We start from the raw sequence: 18038 nt of genomic DNA, 5'->3' as shown, positions 1-18038 counted from the left end.
GTACACGTCACATACACACACAGTGATTTGTGAACAGATTATTTTGGCCACGGCGATAGAATACAGTTTGACTGATACTGTATTAAAAACTACACTGTTGTGCAAGTATGTATATCAAACTGATTAGTCTTTTTCAAAGATTCCTTAAATTACGTATTCTAGATTCTTTTCTTTTGTCCAATGCAAACAGGATTTTTTAAGTAAGACACCAAAGGCGAAAACATTGTTTTTCATGCACTGGTCAATTTTGATATTTTGGACAATTTTGCTTCATAACATGTCTTCTTTTAGACAAGTGGAAAGAAATCATCCAAAATAGATATCCGAGTGTTTATTTTGTCAATTTGCAACTGTAGATTTCTCCTGAATTAGATTAGACTATTGGATAGTGCCTTATTTGCATATTTGAATAGAACATGTAAGAAAACTTGTAATACACAACAACCTATTTAACTGTCGTGTCTTGCAAAAGGTTTTTGGATTTTACACCATCTTTAAAGGACATTTTCTCAAAATGAGTTTTTTCTCATTCTGTGAGCCAGAAATCTCCACTTCAGTAGCACACTAAACTTTGTTCATATATGATTCAAAGCATGTTATCAATTAAGGCTTTGACACTATGCTCCAGATGCATTTTGTGTCTGGAAAAAAACTCAGAGTTTTGAATCCAGAATTACTCTTCATATTCTGGGATTTCATTGTGGCGTAACTGCTGTTTCAGGACTGGAATCAAGTACAATGTTCGGTGAAACATGAAGTATTTGGATTATTGTCCATCAGCAGTGTAAACGTGCCGATATCATTTGAAGAAAACAACATGTAAGGACCTCAAAATGCACCCCAAAGGGGCTGAGTCACAGCTCTAACCCCCATCTGCAGGCTCAGAAAACACTGTCAAACACTAAACGTCAGGTGGAGATTAAAAAAACAACAACAGCAACGAGACAGAACGAGACGAGAGGAAAAAAAAGAAAATAGCTGGCACAAGGTAGACTGTACATACTGTACCCTCAGTGGTGGCAGGCAGCCCAGACTGGCGAAGCGCCAAGTCCTCCGTACAACAAGCACAGAGCGACAGACAGACAGAGAGACAGAGAGACAGACAGAGATGGAAAGCAGAGAGGAGGGAGGAGGCAGCAGCAGCGTCTGAAACGCTCCACATCCACGACACGCTGCGCATATCAAAAAGCCTCTCCACTCTCTCTCTCGGGGGGGGGGGGGGGAGGAACTGAGGTTGAGGGTTTTGGGACTCGGTGAAGTGTCATCATTACAAAGAGACACGATAAAAATCGAGACGCGGCGTCAGCCCGAGTAAAGCCTTGAAAGTCAAACGGTGGAGGTGGAGGGGGGAAAGAAAAAAAAAGTGCAACAACAAAAAAAGACAACACAAACTATCAAAGAAGCTTTGCCTCAGCGCCGTCTCTTCCCTAACCGTCGCCCGTCTTGACAGAAGCGCTTGTCTCGCCTTTTACGCCAGACCAAAGTGGCTACGAATCAACACTGATGTGTGTAACAGTACAGGTTGATGCCGTGCGTCAACACAGCCCCGCTTGGAAAGAGTGAGAAAAAAAAGAAGAAAAAAGAGAACAAAAGAAAAAAAGTTTGTGCACTTGCTGCCTCTGGAGCTAAAAATACACCGGCCACATCTTCCGCTTGGTTGCCTTTCTCAAGGTGGAGAATGTGGTTCTTCCTCGAGTTCTCGGTGTTCTTTTTTTTTCCATTTGATCTCCTATGAACACAGGTTTCACCTCATATAAATGGGTACACATTGTGAGTTATCATTAACCTGTTGATATCATGGGAGAATTTGAAATGATCTACTTTCTGTTGGAAAACTACTCGGATAATAATTACACAAGCACCACCTGGAAGACTGTATGTGTTCTAAATTTCATCATCATTTTCAGACCTGTCAAACTCTATTAATACAAGTTATGACCCATGAACCCATCACCTTTTTCCTTCCGTATCTCTTTCTTCTATGGGAAACTGAACCATGGACGTTCCTCAACATTAAACTGATTTCAAAAACTCAAAATATGAAGCCACTTCTAAAACTGACATTTCTTCTTCAAGCTTTTAGTCCTCGACTTTTTTTTAGCACTGAGAGTAAGTAGTGAGTATAAACTTTGTGCCTGTTGGCTGTTACATGGTCACCTATACCTGTTAAATGTACATTATCCCAAGTGTATATTTGCATAAATGGGGTGATCAAAATATTTTGGTAATTCATAGTCAGAGGAGAAACATAATTCACAACATGATATACAAATCGACACATTTTTGCAATAAATGTGTGTGTACAAAATATCAGATAACAGCAGAAGAGGCCGGTTGTAGCCTAACTTTTCTGAATTTGTTAAAAGCTGCTTCTATTATACTTCCAATTCTTTACCGTTATCACTACTCTACTACGATCCAAAACTTACAATAACTTCAACATCCATTAGAAAAGGGGTGGTACTGAATAATAATGGTATTCAGTAATACTATCAAAACAATACATTTGGTAAAACACCAAATAGACGTTTTGGCTTGCTGTTAACTTGGATCCATGTCAGTAGCTAGAGCATAGCTCTTCAAGGCTAATCTCCACTAGAGCATGCAGAGAGCTGCACACACACACACACACACGTCAGGACAAGGTAAGATGTATCAGGATTACCTCGAACCTCAGCTTCCACTTTGTCATAACTCCTGACTTAAAGACAACGTTGCAAATGAGTCGTACACGACGATGTTGCACTAAATAGGAGCCAGATCCAAGTCTGTGGCTTAAGGGCTGGCGCACATTGCGGGGCCACACACACACACACAGCAAAACACTCAGTATCCATTATATTCCTGTGACAGAGCTCCCCTTTCTCTCTCTCTGCTTTGACAACTGAGTGAGAAGGGGCGCGTGCATTTGCAGCAGGGACTGTGTAAATGGGGCGTAATTCTAAAATAAACTGCGAATATTTCCTCAGAGAAACTTTTGTTTTTGACATGCTGAGTCGCGTGTTGAGACAATTCTCTGGCACAGCGGGAATTTGTCATTCATATTTGTCACAACAGAGCAGGAGTGTCAGCATCCATCTCAGTCATTGTTTAAGTTTTGGTGGGATACGAACAAACAAATGATCCTGGCAATTATCGTTTTCTGCCTACGGTGAGGGGGGGGGGGGACGACGACAACAATGCCAAGTAGACAATTCAGACCACTTACTGTGTTTCATTGGAAAACAAACGGGGTACTGAACAGAGGGCTCAACTTCTGGGCCAAAGTCAACATATGGATTTGGGGTTGTGTGCGTGCGTGTGAGTTTGTGGGCAGAAGGGGTTTCCTCAGAGGTCCCATGGCTTTTACAGTGTCTCAATAAACCATCTGCACTTAGGGCCTTAGGAACGAGGAGCTCTTTGCTGCCTATAAAAGACGGCCCATGCCATTAAAACAGTGCTGCGCTAAGTAGGCTCAGAGCACAGGGGCTTATTGGGCTGGACTAAACTCAAGAGTGTTTTCATCCATAATTCACTGAAGTTATTCTCCACATTGAGATGTTTAAAGCTATTATATATAAAACAGGACTGCAGCTATCGATTATTTTAGCAATCAAGTATTATAATGTTTATTCTATCGCTTAATCGAGTTATCCTTTTAAAAAAACGTGTTTGGTTTATTAAGGAGCAATAGCAAATATACAAAAGAGAAACTAAGACTGAACGACAGAGAGGTTTCCTTCTTAGAGAAGTCAACATTTATTGTTGCTTAAATTGCATTGAATCATTTTTGTCAAAGCTATATCATCATAATGTAACATCTGTTAACGTTAGCGTTATATTGCGGGGGGGGGGGGGGGGGAGTTTAAAACAATGACTTTTAGAAATTGATTTACTCGAGTAATTGTTTCAGCCCTACTTTATCGTGCGGTAGAGCATGTGGAAGGCAAGTTATCCCTTTATTCAGCTCTCAACAACTGCAACATCCAGTGTAAATACATATATCATGTTAAAATCTAATATCAATGCTGATTGTGTTGTGCAATGTTGTCATCGTCAATAAATCAATTTGAATGTGAGAATGGGTTGTAAACCACATTTAAGTCAGTCCTCGCTTCAGGGTATAAGAGTAGAGATCTGGAAGAAAAGCAGATTTTCTCCCTTCAAAAGGACCGCGCTGATGTTTTTGCATGTTTAGCGCATTTATTTGGAATCACATATACTTAGCTTTTGCTATTTCATTCAGCAGTGAAACTCTGCATATAATGCTTAAATGTAATAGCAGTAATGAATGCTCTATTTAAAAAGAAAAAAAAAGAAGAAAATCATCAGTAAACCCTGCAATGAAAACAGGACGTACTGCGAGCTGAACAGTGATCATAGAGCGGGCGTTGTGGTATTTTAGGTTGCTTTGATTTCTTTACCTGAATGAGACAGCAAATGCATCCGTAGACGGAGGCTGTCCAGGAAGTTCTTTCCACACAGCTCACAGCCGTAGGTCTTCATTCCACTGTGCATCTTCCTGTTGACAAAGAGCAGAACGAACATTTTAAGATCTGGATTCAGTTAAAAAAAATACGGTTTTGATCAGACAAAGCTGAATGTGCACGATGCTTCTGTCCTCAAAACAAACTGGCTTTTTATTACATTGTTTTACTTTCAGCACAACAAAGAAATAGCCTTTTGCATTTGGAGAAACTCCCGACTCCATCAGTCACAACGTCAGCGCATAACAATAACCATCAGTGTAACAAGCCGTCCAACTACAACACGTTGTCTTCGGCAAGGAGCGCCAGACAATGACTTGGTGCTGTAAATCTCAAGATGCTATTCAAGCAGAGGCATTATCAACCACCTACATCTCAAGTGCTGCAGATGGGTAACGAGCCATAAAGTGAAATAGAATGATTTATTCAGGCAAACACACAAGGCAGCTACCTAAGTGTTATGAACCATTAATGGGTTAGTTTTTGACTACTGCTCCCTAATCTATAAGGTGATGTATAGCTTAAAGGAAAATCTGATCTGCAATGACTTATCTTTTTACGAAATAGACAGTCGTTAGGCTGTAAGCGCACAAGGTCAGACAAGACCAAGGTTCAATATTTGATTATGTGGTAAAGGCCTTGAAGGTTAGGTTCGTAAATAACATCTGACAACACAAAGTCTAGCCCCACGACTCTCTCTCTGTTACGAAATCCTCAAAGACCCCACGGCTCAGTACAAAGCATATAATTCTTGAGAGATATCTGAAAGTGCTCTAAAGCAATTAAGGTGACACGAATTGCCAAACAACTGCCACAGTGCCTTAAGCCTCCCGAGAACTTCAAATACTTCGCCTTGAGTAAGGTTCACAAAGAGACACACCCATGACACCAATGATTGTTTGTCAGGTTGCCGCAGTTTCAGATTTGGTACATTTAAATCTTCCAAAACTGTTGCTCTGTCTCACAGAGAGCTAATAATGCTGTGGTCAGTTTAAGTCAAGATGGTAAAAAAACTCTGAATTAATCACAAGGTTTTAGTTTGAATGGCATGATTCTGGATACAGAATTCAAAGTAAAGTGAGAGAGGAAACGATAATATCCCGGTTACGTTTCGGCCAAACAGGATTAAACAATACAATATTTAATATAGATTAAAAAATACACTTTAGAACATTATTCTTTACCGTCCAAAATGTGATGCTCAAAGAAAAATCTTAAAAAGGTGCTAGAAACAAAATTCAGAGCATATAAATATTGCTTCCACAAGGCTCTCAACGTGGCGACCCCTGAGCAGGTGGCTAGAAGCTAACAGTGCTAACCGGGCTAACAGTGCTCACAGAGCTAACAGTGCCCGAGGGGGAACCGGAGGGTTCAACATAACTTGATAGAGATAATATAACTTGTTTAGTTTTTGTTCACATTTTCTCTTATTTTATTCAATGTTAATATTGGTGAATGTATAGGTAGAGGCCCAATCCACACTCCATATAAAACATACCAGTTGGGGTTGTTAATGCACCATACTGTTGTTTGCCATCAGCCATAGAGCATCAATAAAAATACAAAAAATTGTTGTGGATTTGCATGTTGTTAAACACGATAATGCCAATTTGCACAGGATAAGTGCACGATACTATACTCGGGTGAGTGAGTACATGCTTCTGACAGGCAAATCAAGACTACGTCAAGCAGAAGGATTTCATGGTCTCCGTCGACGCGTCGGGTGGCGCAGTGATCAGCCAAGTGCATTCTTGGGGAAACAATGCCCTTGATAAGAGATCTGCTCAACTTGGGCGAGATGACAGCCATCCGTCTTAGCGTCTCTCAACAAAGCCGCAGAGGAGGTGGTGCCACTCTCCCAAAACATGACTGATTGATGTCAGATGTCGAATGCAAATTGATTTACAGCTCTTTTGTGCCTCGAGAGGGGTAGGGAGAGACAGAGCGGCGATGAGACCGAGACAGACATAGAGAGATGATAGCGGGTCTTATGGCGGTGGCTGCAGGAGTTATTAAGCAATGAAGTCTGGTTTGACTTTAGTGACTATTAATTGCTGCAAAACATCCTTGAAACCTGACAGGAAGAGTGGTAAAAAAGCAGCTAAAAAAACTGAGGTGTGAAAAAAATGCAGTGCGGTTGAAGAAGTCGCGATAGCCATTTTTAGTGGTTCGAATTTGTGGAGAGACCCTGGGAACTAAAAGGCAGAATGACAGCCCTCTGGCAAGCAGCGAGTGATTAAAAGGCCCTATAAATGCCAAATGCACCAGGAGGGAAAGAAGACACTTGAAAAGCCCAAACAGGGACAGAAAGTGACACGGAGAGACAGGAATGACACAACTGAGAATGGAAATGATACTCTTACACTACATGATATCAGTCTGTGATGGTACATTCAGTCCAGGAGTTATATCTATGATGCGATGTACTTTAATGAAAGTTTTTCACTTTTCCCAGAATGCCCTTGCGGCACGGAAATATGAGTTTGTAGCATTTAACCAAAAGCAGACATGCGGGCACAACAATAAGGCATCAATGCATGATCAGACCGTCGGCTATTCATATAGTTCGGCAAATCCACAGCAATTGACTTCCAGCTTCATTGCATCCTGGTCTGTTGAGGCATCCCTCGTGATTGGCGCGGCAGAACTTCATTGACAAGAAACAAAATGGACAAAGGAATGCAACCGGATTTTTTTTTTCTTCTATCAGGATCACAGGTGATGTACTCGCACACTTTCACTCCGATGAGGGGAAAACACACGCGAGCGGTAAACCACAACACACACAGAGCACAAAGCCTTTCAAAGGCCTTTTGTGTCCCTCCTCAATCTGACCATTGTGCCCCCCAGACAGAGCACTGATAAGGTATGGATGGACTTATTAAGGCCACCAGAAGTGGAAGCAATGCCATGTATTTTCACCGTAAATGTAGTGTTGATGAGCAAAGTGCAGTGTGTATGTCCGTAACCGCAAAAGCTCGCACTACCCACTGAAACAGCACATCACTTGATGTTCAACAGAACGGTAACAGCACCTGTTCCAGCAATTCAGTCTATCAAAGGGAAGGTTTAGGACTAAGCTTGTCCTAGTGAAACACTAATGGCGCCCTTTCCTTATGTAATTTGACTGTATTTAGTCAATAGGGAATGAAGCTTCTTTTCACAAGTACGTGCAGGTTTCAAGTGCAATTTCTTTATGAAAAGTAATGTCCAAATTGTATTGCAGTGGCATTAAGCTGTTTGAAAGGGGGATAACGTTTTGGCCGAGCACTGGTTTGTATCCGGCATAGTAGGCTTCCAGATTAGATTCATGCCAGACCCATGATGAATAAAGCACCAAACTCAGGTTAAGTACAATGGTCTGGTTTCTGGCTGCTGGCAATAGTTATGAGCAAACGCAAGTGCAGCTAACAGGGTGTGATTCTCGAAGCAAATCAACCAAAGTACCGGTACACACAATGAGGAGCCAAATTTAACTGTAACTGGCCCAACAGGATCAACCCGTCATCTGGCCCGGTGACAGAGAGCAAGCAACCTCACCACTTATGAAACATAGTTAATTGTAGACGGATAAAAGGTGCTCACACATACACAGAACTACGACATGCTTTGTGTGCCTAAGCAGAGCTAATAATATACTGTAGTTCAGCTCCGACAATATTTAATGATGTATAAAAGGATACTGAAAGATATTGTCCCAGTTCAGCGATTTAGCTCGGCTAGACCTCTCCACACACAAACGTGCGCACACTCTGAAATCCCATCGTAACTGTCTGCTTTCATGTCGTGCTTCTGCAATAGATGAGAGGTGTGTGGTGGGTGGGAGCTCAGGGAGGGAGGGTGATTTGAAACAGACTGACTGCAGCCATTAAGGAAGTTCACATAAAACTCTCTCAGGCCATTTACTCAGTTAATAATCGACTTTGTCCACCAGTCACTTTTGACAACGGCAATAAATTTTAAATTTATGTCAACAAAACATATGCTGATCACCTCGTGCGGTGTGCTTCCTCGTAAAATCCAGCCAAACCGAGGGCTGTCTGAATGCAAGTGTGTGTGCGTTTGAAATGTGAGCCGATTACAGGCCTGGGTTATTGAGCCGTAACAGCTTGCCTCGTGCAATTCAGAACTTTTTTTTCCCATTTTGCCGCTGGACTTGGCTGGCCATATATCATAACCAGCACTGCATTTGGAGAAATAAAGACCCAAGCTACCCCACCTGCTGTTCTACAATACTTATAATATAAGACAGTTAGAAAAGTCTACGGTGATCTACTGATACTACAAAATGCAACAAATAAAATAGCCTTCGTGGTGCTTTGACTCAACCAGACTCCATATGATTGGGCTTTGACAGAGGCAGTGGAACTACCGTCAAACCTCACTGCAAATCAAGACTTTAGAGCTTCTAACATGGACGTATAACTGACTACAGCGTTGAGGCGGCGCCCCATTCATTCCTATGAAAGCCGCTCAGTGGCGCACGAAGCAAAAAAAAAGTTCAACTTCGAAGTATAAAATGACCCTGATCTTCTGGCGATCTTCCACATCCTTGGGTCCATAGAGCAAGTGCACTAGCCTTTCCTGTAACCCTGTCTCCCAGCCGTCGGCCCAGCCTCGCTCACAGGCTCATTGATGTGAACGGAGGAAGGAAAATTCTGATTTGCCTCATGGTGCATTTTACAATAAAGGAAAGTTGATATACAAAACAAAATCATCTGCTGAGTTAGAGACGCTCTGAATCCCAAAGTACGTCTATCGGGTAAAAGTCGGACCTGATGGACCCGTATTGTAATTCCACCATTTGGCGACTACTTTGCCTCAAATCGTGGCGCTCTTCCTGATGCCTTGGCCCCGACACTGGAAATGAAAGAAAATTGCTTCTAGAACATAAAAAAAAAAAAGTATCAGCATGAGCAGGGCTAATACACCACAGTCACGTCCATCGTTGGCTCACTTTTCGTAACCAGTTTAGCTTTACAAATGCAGCACAGCACGAGCCTGTTCTCTCTTTTTGATGTACACGGAATTAATGCCAACAGCACATTAACAAAATCTGGTGAATCAGTGTAAATATCAATCATAGCAATGTGCTTTCCTTTGTTGTGACAAGAGAATGTGGATTTAAGGGCTGGCTAGTTCGCTGGCTTGCTTGCTTGCTATTCCCACCATGCGTTCATGATACAGTTACAGAACATTAAAAGCACCACAGGAACCGATGGGGCTTGGTCTAAGTTGCTTTAACATGTAGCCGAACTGAATCCATAACTCTTTAAAATACCCATGTACGTTTGTTTTCGGCTGTGTAAAAGTGGTTTGGGGGTCTAGTTACTCTTTAAATCAAGTGACTCTGCTTGACACTAATGCAGATATTCTCTCCCAGCTCACATCACTATTTTATGTAATCAAACTATTTAACAAAGATGAACAGCAAAGCAGAGCCACGCTCTATGAATTGCTCCATTTTCTCATTGCTAGCCTAAAATCTATTTCTTCCTCAGCAGCCTTGAGTGTTGTTCTCTAACCTCATCTATCCTTTCATCTTTTATTTTTCCCTCCATCCTCCATCTGTGACGGGAGCTGTAAAACAACCTGAAACGACATTCGTGAATGAAAGCTCTGGAGAGTGAGGAATGGTTGGGGTTACGATAGAGAGAAGAAAACACTAAGAGATTAAGGGAAGCAATTGATACGAGGTGGTAAATTGAAGCAAGGCTGTGTGGTGTGTGTGTGTGTGTGTGTGTGGGGCTGTTTGTTCATTAGTTCTGTTGGTGAGAGGAAAATAACTGATAATTGGGGAAAGAAGGGCCTGTGAAAAGAGCTCGGACCCAAGTAGCAAAGGGGTGGCGAGCATCTTGTGAGCATCTGAGACATTTGGTGATAATACAAAGAGTTGTCAAGGATATTGACTTGCAACTCTGTTTATATCTCACATTAGCTATTAGATTAGCATAAAAGACAAAGACTTTTGAACCTACTCTCAACTCTTGCCGTTTCTCTCCAAAATGGATTCTGTGTTTCTTTCTCAGCAGTTGGCCTAGGCGGCATCAGGGATGAGCTATTTGCTAGGATAACCATAGCACCCCTAAGAAATGTCTGTGGTGTATTCATCATTTTGAATACCTATGTTTTATCGAGCGTGTTTGTGACGGTCGAAGCATTCACGCACATGAGTTTCTGATGGGGGATTTTGGGCGGGACATGAAAAATCCACAGTGCCTGGAGCACATGTCACCAGGGCATGTGAGCGGAGTGAGGCGGGGAGAACTTCCGCTCCTCGCTGGCGGAGCCGTTCATTCCCTCTGTTCCTTAATTCATAGAAGTCGTCAGTTTTGTTTGATTGCTGAAAGACCCGTTAATGCAGGTGCGTCCTTTTCACTTTGGTTCTGTTACAATCGTGAAAATGGTGTCTGTTGCATACTTCAAGTGTATCGGCAGCATAGCACTGTAAGCTATGCGAAGTGTGTGTCAGCTCTAAGCTATTATTAAGCTGTGGTAATGTGCCATTACTGCTGATTTTATTTATTTATTTCAACAAGATTGTTATTTGCCAAAATGTAAATGCAGCTGTCAACATTGTGGTTCTCGAATAGCACCAGGTGCAAACACACACACACAACACTAAATTTATACTGTAGACCTGACTATTAACAATCCGTTCTATTCATACATTGTCTGTATTTAATAATGTATGCACACTGATTCCAATAAATATTCAAGATACAGACGGGGCTACAATTTGAAGGTAGCGTAAGCACAAAGACAGGAGTTGGTAACAATCACCCGGCGTAATTGCAAGGCAGTAACAGAGCATGTAACGTGACGTTAATAGCAAACACAGGTCAATGAGCACTGCAGACACAGATCAATAAAAACAGACATGAGTTTTAAAAATGTTCCATGGTATAATTGGGATAATGCACTCTAGAAGTGAGAGCCCAACCAACGGTATGTCAATTTGGGGATAAAGGCACAGGGTGGAAAAGGAGCATTGCCGCACACACAACTCCCTGTCGTGGTGAACAAAGGCAAAATGATGCACGAGGCCATTCAGTGACACTTTGGTGACTGATCCTAATGTGGCCATAAGTGGCGCAGTGTGCTGCCGCCACCTCTTATTTTGGTTTTCTGACAGAGGGAGAGGAGGAGCAAGGGACTTTTGTCAACATGAATTTCCAGTCCATGAGTGGGGCTGACCATGTCACACGGACATGGTGGGAGAAGTAAGTGGCTGAGAGGGGAAATAGCGGTGGTGGTGCTCAATGAAACAAAAGGATCACCGGTAAGAAAATAAAAGAAAGATCATATCAAGATGGAACTAAATTACAGCCCATGTTTAGAAATAAAAAAAATGATGGGGGGGGGGGGAGGGAAACGTGGCATGTCATCTATTTGTTGAAGCCCTCCAAAGCGCAGCGACACGCACGTATCTTGGGGCAGCATGTGTGGCTTTCAACATTTACATGGGGCCATTTTGTAGCAGTCTGGAGAGGCAGGTGAAAGAAAAGCTCCCTTTCTGTCATTTTATCCCTGCTTTTAAGCCTCCCCAATTCCATTGCCCTCCCACCCCACCCCTTCTGTCTTTGCTCAATCAAAATGTATCAGGCAGGCTGCCGTAACACCGGTCGGCGTGGGCTGTTTATCCCGAGTCCTCCCGCACATATCAATGACTTGGCCCCCGTTGTCCCCTGGCGGGGAGACGTTCATATAAATTCAAGCCACACACACAAACGGCGAGGCAGTCGTGTTGAGCATAGATGAGTAGCAGGGCACGAGGAAAAGAGGAGAAACAGAAGGGTGGTGAGGGAGAGCGCAACTGCCTTTCATGCTCACTGTGTTATTTATAATATCACCAACATTGCCACCCCCAAATTTGCCCTGAGGGCGTCGAGAGAGAGAGAGAAAAAAATAATAAATCACGTTGACCAAATTAACAGTGAACATGCTTCCTTGCTTGATTGACACAGTCCCTTGCTCAGCCAATCAGGAGCATACACAGCATATCACCTGTAATGGTGATCTCAACCTTTGGCGGTAGAGCGATACTGTATATCACTTGCTCTCAACTGTTCGTCAATATCTGATCGGTGCGGCTTTGATAATGTGTGCAATTTTGACAGCTGGCTGAAAGCAGTTTGATTGATGATATCTGCAAGTTTCATTAAAATCCAATCAGTCATGTCTGAGTTAGTCCACAAGAAGTGTCCTAACCTACAGCGCTAATTAATGTATTGCACAGACTCCTAATGGCGTTACATGTAGCTTCGAGGTGCATTTTGTGTCTCTGAAGACCACATTACCAATAAACCCGTTTGCTTCCGGTCGCCAACATGTGTCCCTTCTCCCTTCTCCTTGTTTTAAAGAACAACATGAAAGCTCCGGAAAAAAAAATAAAAAAAATGGACTGCTGCATCCAAAATCTCTCAACACCTTTCAGACACGGAAGACATTTATCAAAAATGACTTTTTGTCTTTTAGACACAAGTGCCCGTTACATTGACGTGACAGGGCTGGAAAAGCCACAAGATGGAGGAGTGGCAGCGCTGCAGGACAGTGGTGAAGTTAATGATATGAGGTGAGAAAAGTGTCGTCAGACTACATCAGCGGTGGTATTTAAGAACCTATTTTGCAAGCGAAGCCTCAATTAATGACCATCGTGAGCGCTTCTGAGAGTGAATCCCCTAATAAAGGTTGTCAACTTGCTCCTAATTGTAAAGTTATAAACGACTGACGGAGCACAAGAGAGAATGACAAGACATTATGTGGTCGATATGTCTTTACATGCTAACAAGTTGTGCGGGAAGAATCTTGTTCTATATTCATAATTTCATTTATGCTGCTTTATTTGATCCAACCCAAGAAGAATCTCCTTAAAATCTCTTTCAAAAGTCTTCATATTAATGCAGTAGAAACAGCTTTTGTGTCACCGCTTCGTTGTGACAGTCACAAGCAAAGAGAAAGTAACCATTTACATTTGCACTCTCAGGTAATAGAAGGGGAATAATGCAAGGAACTTTTAATTGTGCTTCCTGAGCAGTAAGTCACTATTTCAAGCTAATCCTGGTTAGATACCCGGATTCCCCCAAAGCTTAGAAGGTAGGATTCACTCTCTAAAACCCTCGGCGTTGCTCAGAAAGCCATTTCAACCTCTCTGCTACAGTTCCACTCAGTGTGAAGTGCTTTCCCCGTTTGACAAATTCCTTTTATTCAGTGAGAGTTGACAATGAAGAAAGAATACGACCCAGAGGTTGCAGTTCAAATCCCCCAGACTGGCAAGGAGCAAATTTGACTGGAGAAAAAATATCAAAGACCCCCTTGGCAAAACACAGAAACCTCAAATTCAAAGGGCCTTGTATTCGAACTGCTCAGCTGCCTACTTAAGAACAAACCGTTCAAAGAGAGCAGTTCCTGTAGGTGAGTTAACTAAATCACAAGATCGAACAAATACGAAAAGGAAAGAAAAACAATTCAGAACTGCTGGAGGAGTGCCAAGATAGTCATCAGCCATCCAACTTGTCAATCATGTTGGTTAAAAACACAATGGACTGGAATGTTCGTGCCAAGTCAGATTCAGCAAACTCTCCGAACGAGAGATATCTGTGTCAAGACCAGCGTAAACATGAAGAATGCAACATGTGCGTAAACGAACGCATTCATGAGAATCATCGAACCAACGGCCAGATAATTCCACACAGGACTCCTAATCTCATATGACCGATACTGAAATCCTACTGTCGGAGATCCATAAAGGAAAGTCTGTAGCACTGTCAGCGGCGGAATTAAAGGGTCTGCTAAAGCCGGGCAATGGGGGGGAAAATAACGAGTGCTGTTAATGCCATGTCACCCGAGGGTCGCATTGTCCGTGAGATACATTTAAAAAATGGTTTGATACGAAAAACGTCTGCAATGGGAGAGGGTGAAATAATGTAAGTTGTTTTTTGCGGTTTAAAGATGTTCATATTGATATTGTAATGTAATACAATAGATGACCAATACCAATGAATGGTGATAATGTTGGGCTATTATCTATTCGTTCAATGTATAAATATAATATTCATTTGTTCAAACAGGATCATGTCAACAATAATTGTGAAGTGAAATAATTAATGTCGGATTTTCAAACTCGAAGTTGCTTCAAAGTAATGAAATATCCAATCTATTCATGAAACAACTTGGATAACAGCAGACTAACTGCACATGACTCCTATGACAGGTCCAACCACTTGTACATTATGTTCATACTTCAAAAGAAAAGAAAAAATACATGAAAATTGGTGAATGGAGCAAGTTCTAATGAATCACTCCTACGAGCCACTTAAGAGCGTTCTTGCATATAGAGGCCCAATAAAACAAGAGACATGGAAGTTGAATATTTTGACCTTTAAAAGCACTGTCGCTTTAATTAATGACCCCCAAAACAACTGTGGAAAAACAACGCAGCAGACGAATGGTGTGTCACCATGTGCTGGCACTGGCCTGCACACAGGTGGGAGCGAGTAGATATATATACGCAGCTCCCTGCAGTGCCCCCCCCCCGGGTTATTACTATAAATGACAGTGCGCTCTTAGTCAACCAGCCTGGTTAAATAAGGATTAGAGGGATAAGGAGAAAATAACTCCACACTTTTAAGGGCAGCAAACGGTGTTTTGCAAAGTCTGCAACCAAAAGGTAATAATTTGACATGCCCAGTCCTCCCCCCCCCCCCCTTGTGTGATCACTCTGTTTCTCCCTCATTTTAACTAGACCTAAAGACACTTTCAGTGAGGTGTTGGAACGGTGGGAACAAAGACTAAGGAGAGCGTGTAAAATCACACGTATAAAGTATTTCTGTTAAAGCCCATCTCTGAGACAAACACCAGCCCTGCTGCTCCCTCTCTCCCCCCCCGCCTCTCTTTTGGTTTGTGCGTCAAAAGATCCTGCCAACTGAAAATAGCACGTCAACATTTCTCTTTCGTCTTGTTGTTTTTCTATTTTTTTTTCATTCTCGACAATGTTGCCAGTTTGCTCGATTCCCGTTTTGCCTCTGCTCCTGCTTTCTTGATCTGTGAGAGGTTACATCGCATCAAGTGAGACGTTTGGCTCATGCGTGCGTGTGTGTGTGTGTGTGTGAGAGAGACTGTGAGTGCTGTAGCAGAGCTTTGGTGGTCTATAAAAAGCAGCCAGACGAAGTCTTCCCTCTCTCCTCATGCATTATGCATCGGCATCACCTTCCATCAAGTGACAGAAAAACCTCAAAGATGTCTAACTTTAGCTTCCATTCTGAAAGCTAAACAGAGGAGATGCGTTATTCCGACTGCCACGGTCGAGCTAAGCACCTGTTACATCAATAAAAGCTGCATTTCGCAACAAGGACGACAACCTGTGTGATGTGCAAAGCACTCACAAAATAAAGAGCGGCTGAACGCAGATAGAAGCAGGGAGTGCCTGAGTGGAGGAAGAAGAGTTTGAATACGATAAGATGACATTGGATCAAACTCAGACTTCGAGGACAACTTTTGTCCTTGCTGTGGCATCTAATGGCAAACGCAAAAAAAAGAATCCTAAAGGCTCGATGTGAAAACAGCGTCACAAACATTTCTACAAGACGGACGGGTGTGAAAATGTTGACAAGAAACTTTTTGGAGAATTTCTTTCAGGATTCTTTTGAATCTGTAAATACTGAATTCGTGGCAAACAGGAGCTAATTGCATCTTACTGTCGCACAGACAAAGCAGTGTTAGTTCATCTAGAAGTCCCCACGTGGTGTTCAGTGCTTCATGCAGGTCAGTTCTGGTTTAACTTCTCTCTGTGGGTCACTATGACAGGTCACTGACCATGTTTAGTCCAGGCCTTTCACGATAAAGTATCCTAACAGTGTCACCGACTTTCATTTTTGTATGTCCTCTTGCATTATTTTATTCCGGCCATAAAGCAAAAAAAAGAAAACAGGCTCATGACCGACTGACCGACTTATACGGAATGACTTCCAAATAACATTTCAAAGAGCTACACATCTATACCGATGCGATGTAGTTGTTGGCATTCTGAAAGCCTTATAGTCACAGAACTGACAGACTTGTGTGATAAAAATCAAGTGTAGAGTACAAGAGAGTAGAGGAATATTCTAAATAAGTAGGCTATATGTGCAGAAGTGCAGACCCATGACATGCGATTGCTACAAAATATAATTATGACTACAACTACTGACCAGATGTTGCTTATCTCAGGAAATACTGACCAACTGTCAACATTTCATCGAGGGCAGTGTCCCAACTTTGTAACGCTGCTCAGCGTAAACACTCTTGTTTACCTGGAAACGGGAGAGGGACCTTGTGATCGTATTTTTTCCGTAGCCGGCGCGAGCCAGAGCAGACCAGTTGACGGTGCGATTATTTTTGGTGTTTGGACACAGCTCTCAAGCTGTGATGCAATGCCTCTGGGATTGATTTACTGTACTCCTCGACAAATGCCAGACAGATCACATTCTTGGGAGGAAAAAGATAGCGTGGCAGGCCAGTGTCCAAGCGCGTCTCAGAGAGAGTCTGTCTCTCCGTTCAAAACAACACGGGTGAGATTATTAGCAGGGATGACTGCATCTATGCTGAGGGGAAATAAGAGTGCCAAAAAAAGAAGAAAAAGATACCATTGCAGGGACTTATTGACACTAGAGACGGCCGCAGGCAGGTTGTTTTGACGTGTCTGACCTCAGGAACTGTTTGTGTGTGTGTGTGTGTGTGTGTGGAGGTTCAGGTGGCGCCGGTGGCGCTAGGCCATCTGCACTGTCATTCACCGCACGTCCGCCTTCCAAGAGTTGCACAGCAGCACACACGGGCATCCCAAACAGCCCCAGCCGGAGCTCTGCGGGGCTGCAGTAAACAAGTCGCTCTCATCTCAAAGAGAGAGCGAGAGAGAGAGCGTGTCAGGCTGAGAGTGTGATACTCCGGTATGTTCCTGTACACATCATAGCTACAGCGAGAGTGTTTTTGTTTGCTTTCTACTTTCGACACATCGCACATAAGTGTCAATGGAGTTTGCCGTAGAGAGATGCTCGGACTGTTTGATGTTGTACTACTGTTGAAGTACTTTTGTTCTATAGACATAACCAAGTCGTTTTGTAGCGTTTTATTTTCTATGTTTGTTTCGTTTTAATTCACAGCAATGACCACAATGTTACACACTGTTTAAGACTGCGACAGTAATCCCTGAGACAAGATGTCTCCCTTGAAACTAATTTGAGAGAGAAGTTTAGCTGTAAGGGAAGGTCATTTAGTAGGAGACAGGTTTAGGCTATAAAGAGTATTTACACACTTAAATGCTCCTAACCTTCATGTTATACAATGCAAACCGATAATGATTAATGTCAATACATTTTCTGGGGGGGGCGGGGATTTTGACCTGGCTTATTCATGTCGTATACTCAATTATTAAAAATGTTTTGTAGTCCTACTCCTACATAGTCAGTTGCATAAACAACATATTTTCCGGGATCCACACTTCCAACTAAACTTTCCTTTCATGAAATAGAATAGAGTCTTACTCTTATGGGAAACAAACTGTATTAAATATGAGTTAAGACGGAGTAAGCTTACTCA

General features: G+C 42.4%; 1 protein-coding gene across 1 annotated transcript in view; it reads right to left on the bottom strand.

Moving 5' to 3' along the window:
- The window catches only part of zbtb16a (zinc finger and BTB domain containing 16a), a gene marked incomplete at its 3' end in the record, with an annotated part of 132142 nt that overhangs the window by 72267 nt on the left and 41837 nt on the right, over positions 1-18038 (bottom strand). Inside the window, exon 3 of the mRNA XM_079284204.1 lies at positions 4404-4501. Coding sequence (XP_079140330.1) covers positions 4404-4501 — 98 coding nt within the window. The remainder of the gene's footprint in view (positions 1-4403; positions 4502-18038) is intronic.

This window comes from Melanostigma gelatinosum (assembly GCF_949748355.1).
Source record: "Melanostigma gelatinosum genome assembly, chromosome: 14".
Taxonomy (NCBI): Eukaryota; Metazoa; Chordata; class Actinopteri; order Perciformes; family Zoarcidae; genus Melanostigma; species Melanostigma gelatinosum.
Note: the sequence above shows the minus strand (reverse complement) of the source record. Positions and strands in the feature narration are given on the sequence as shown.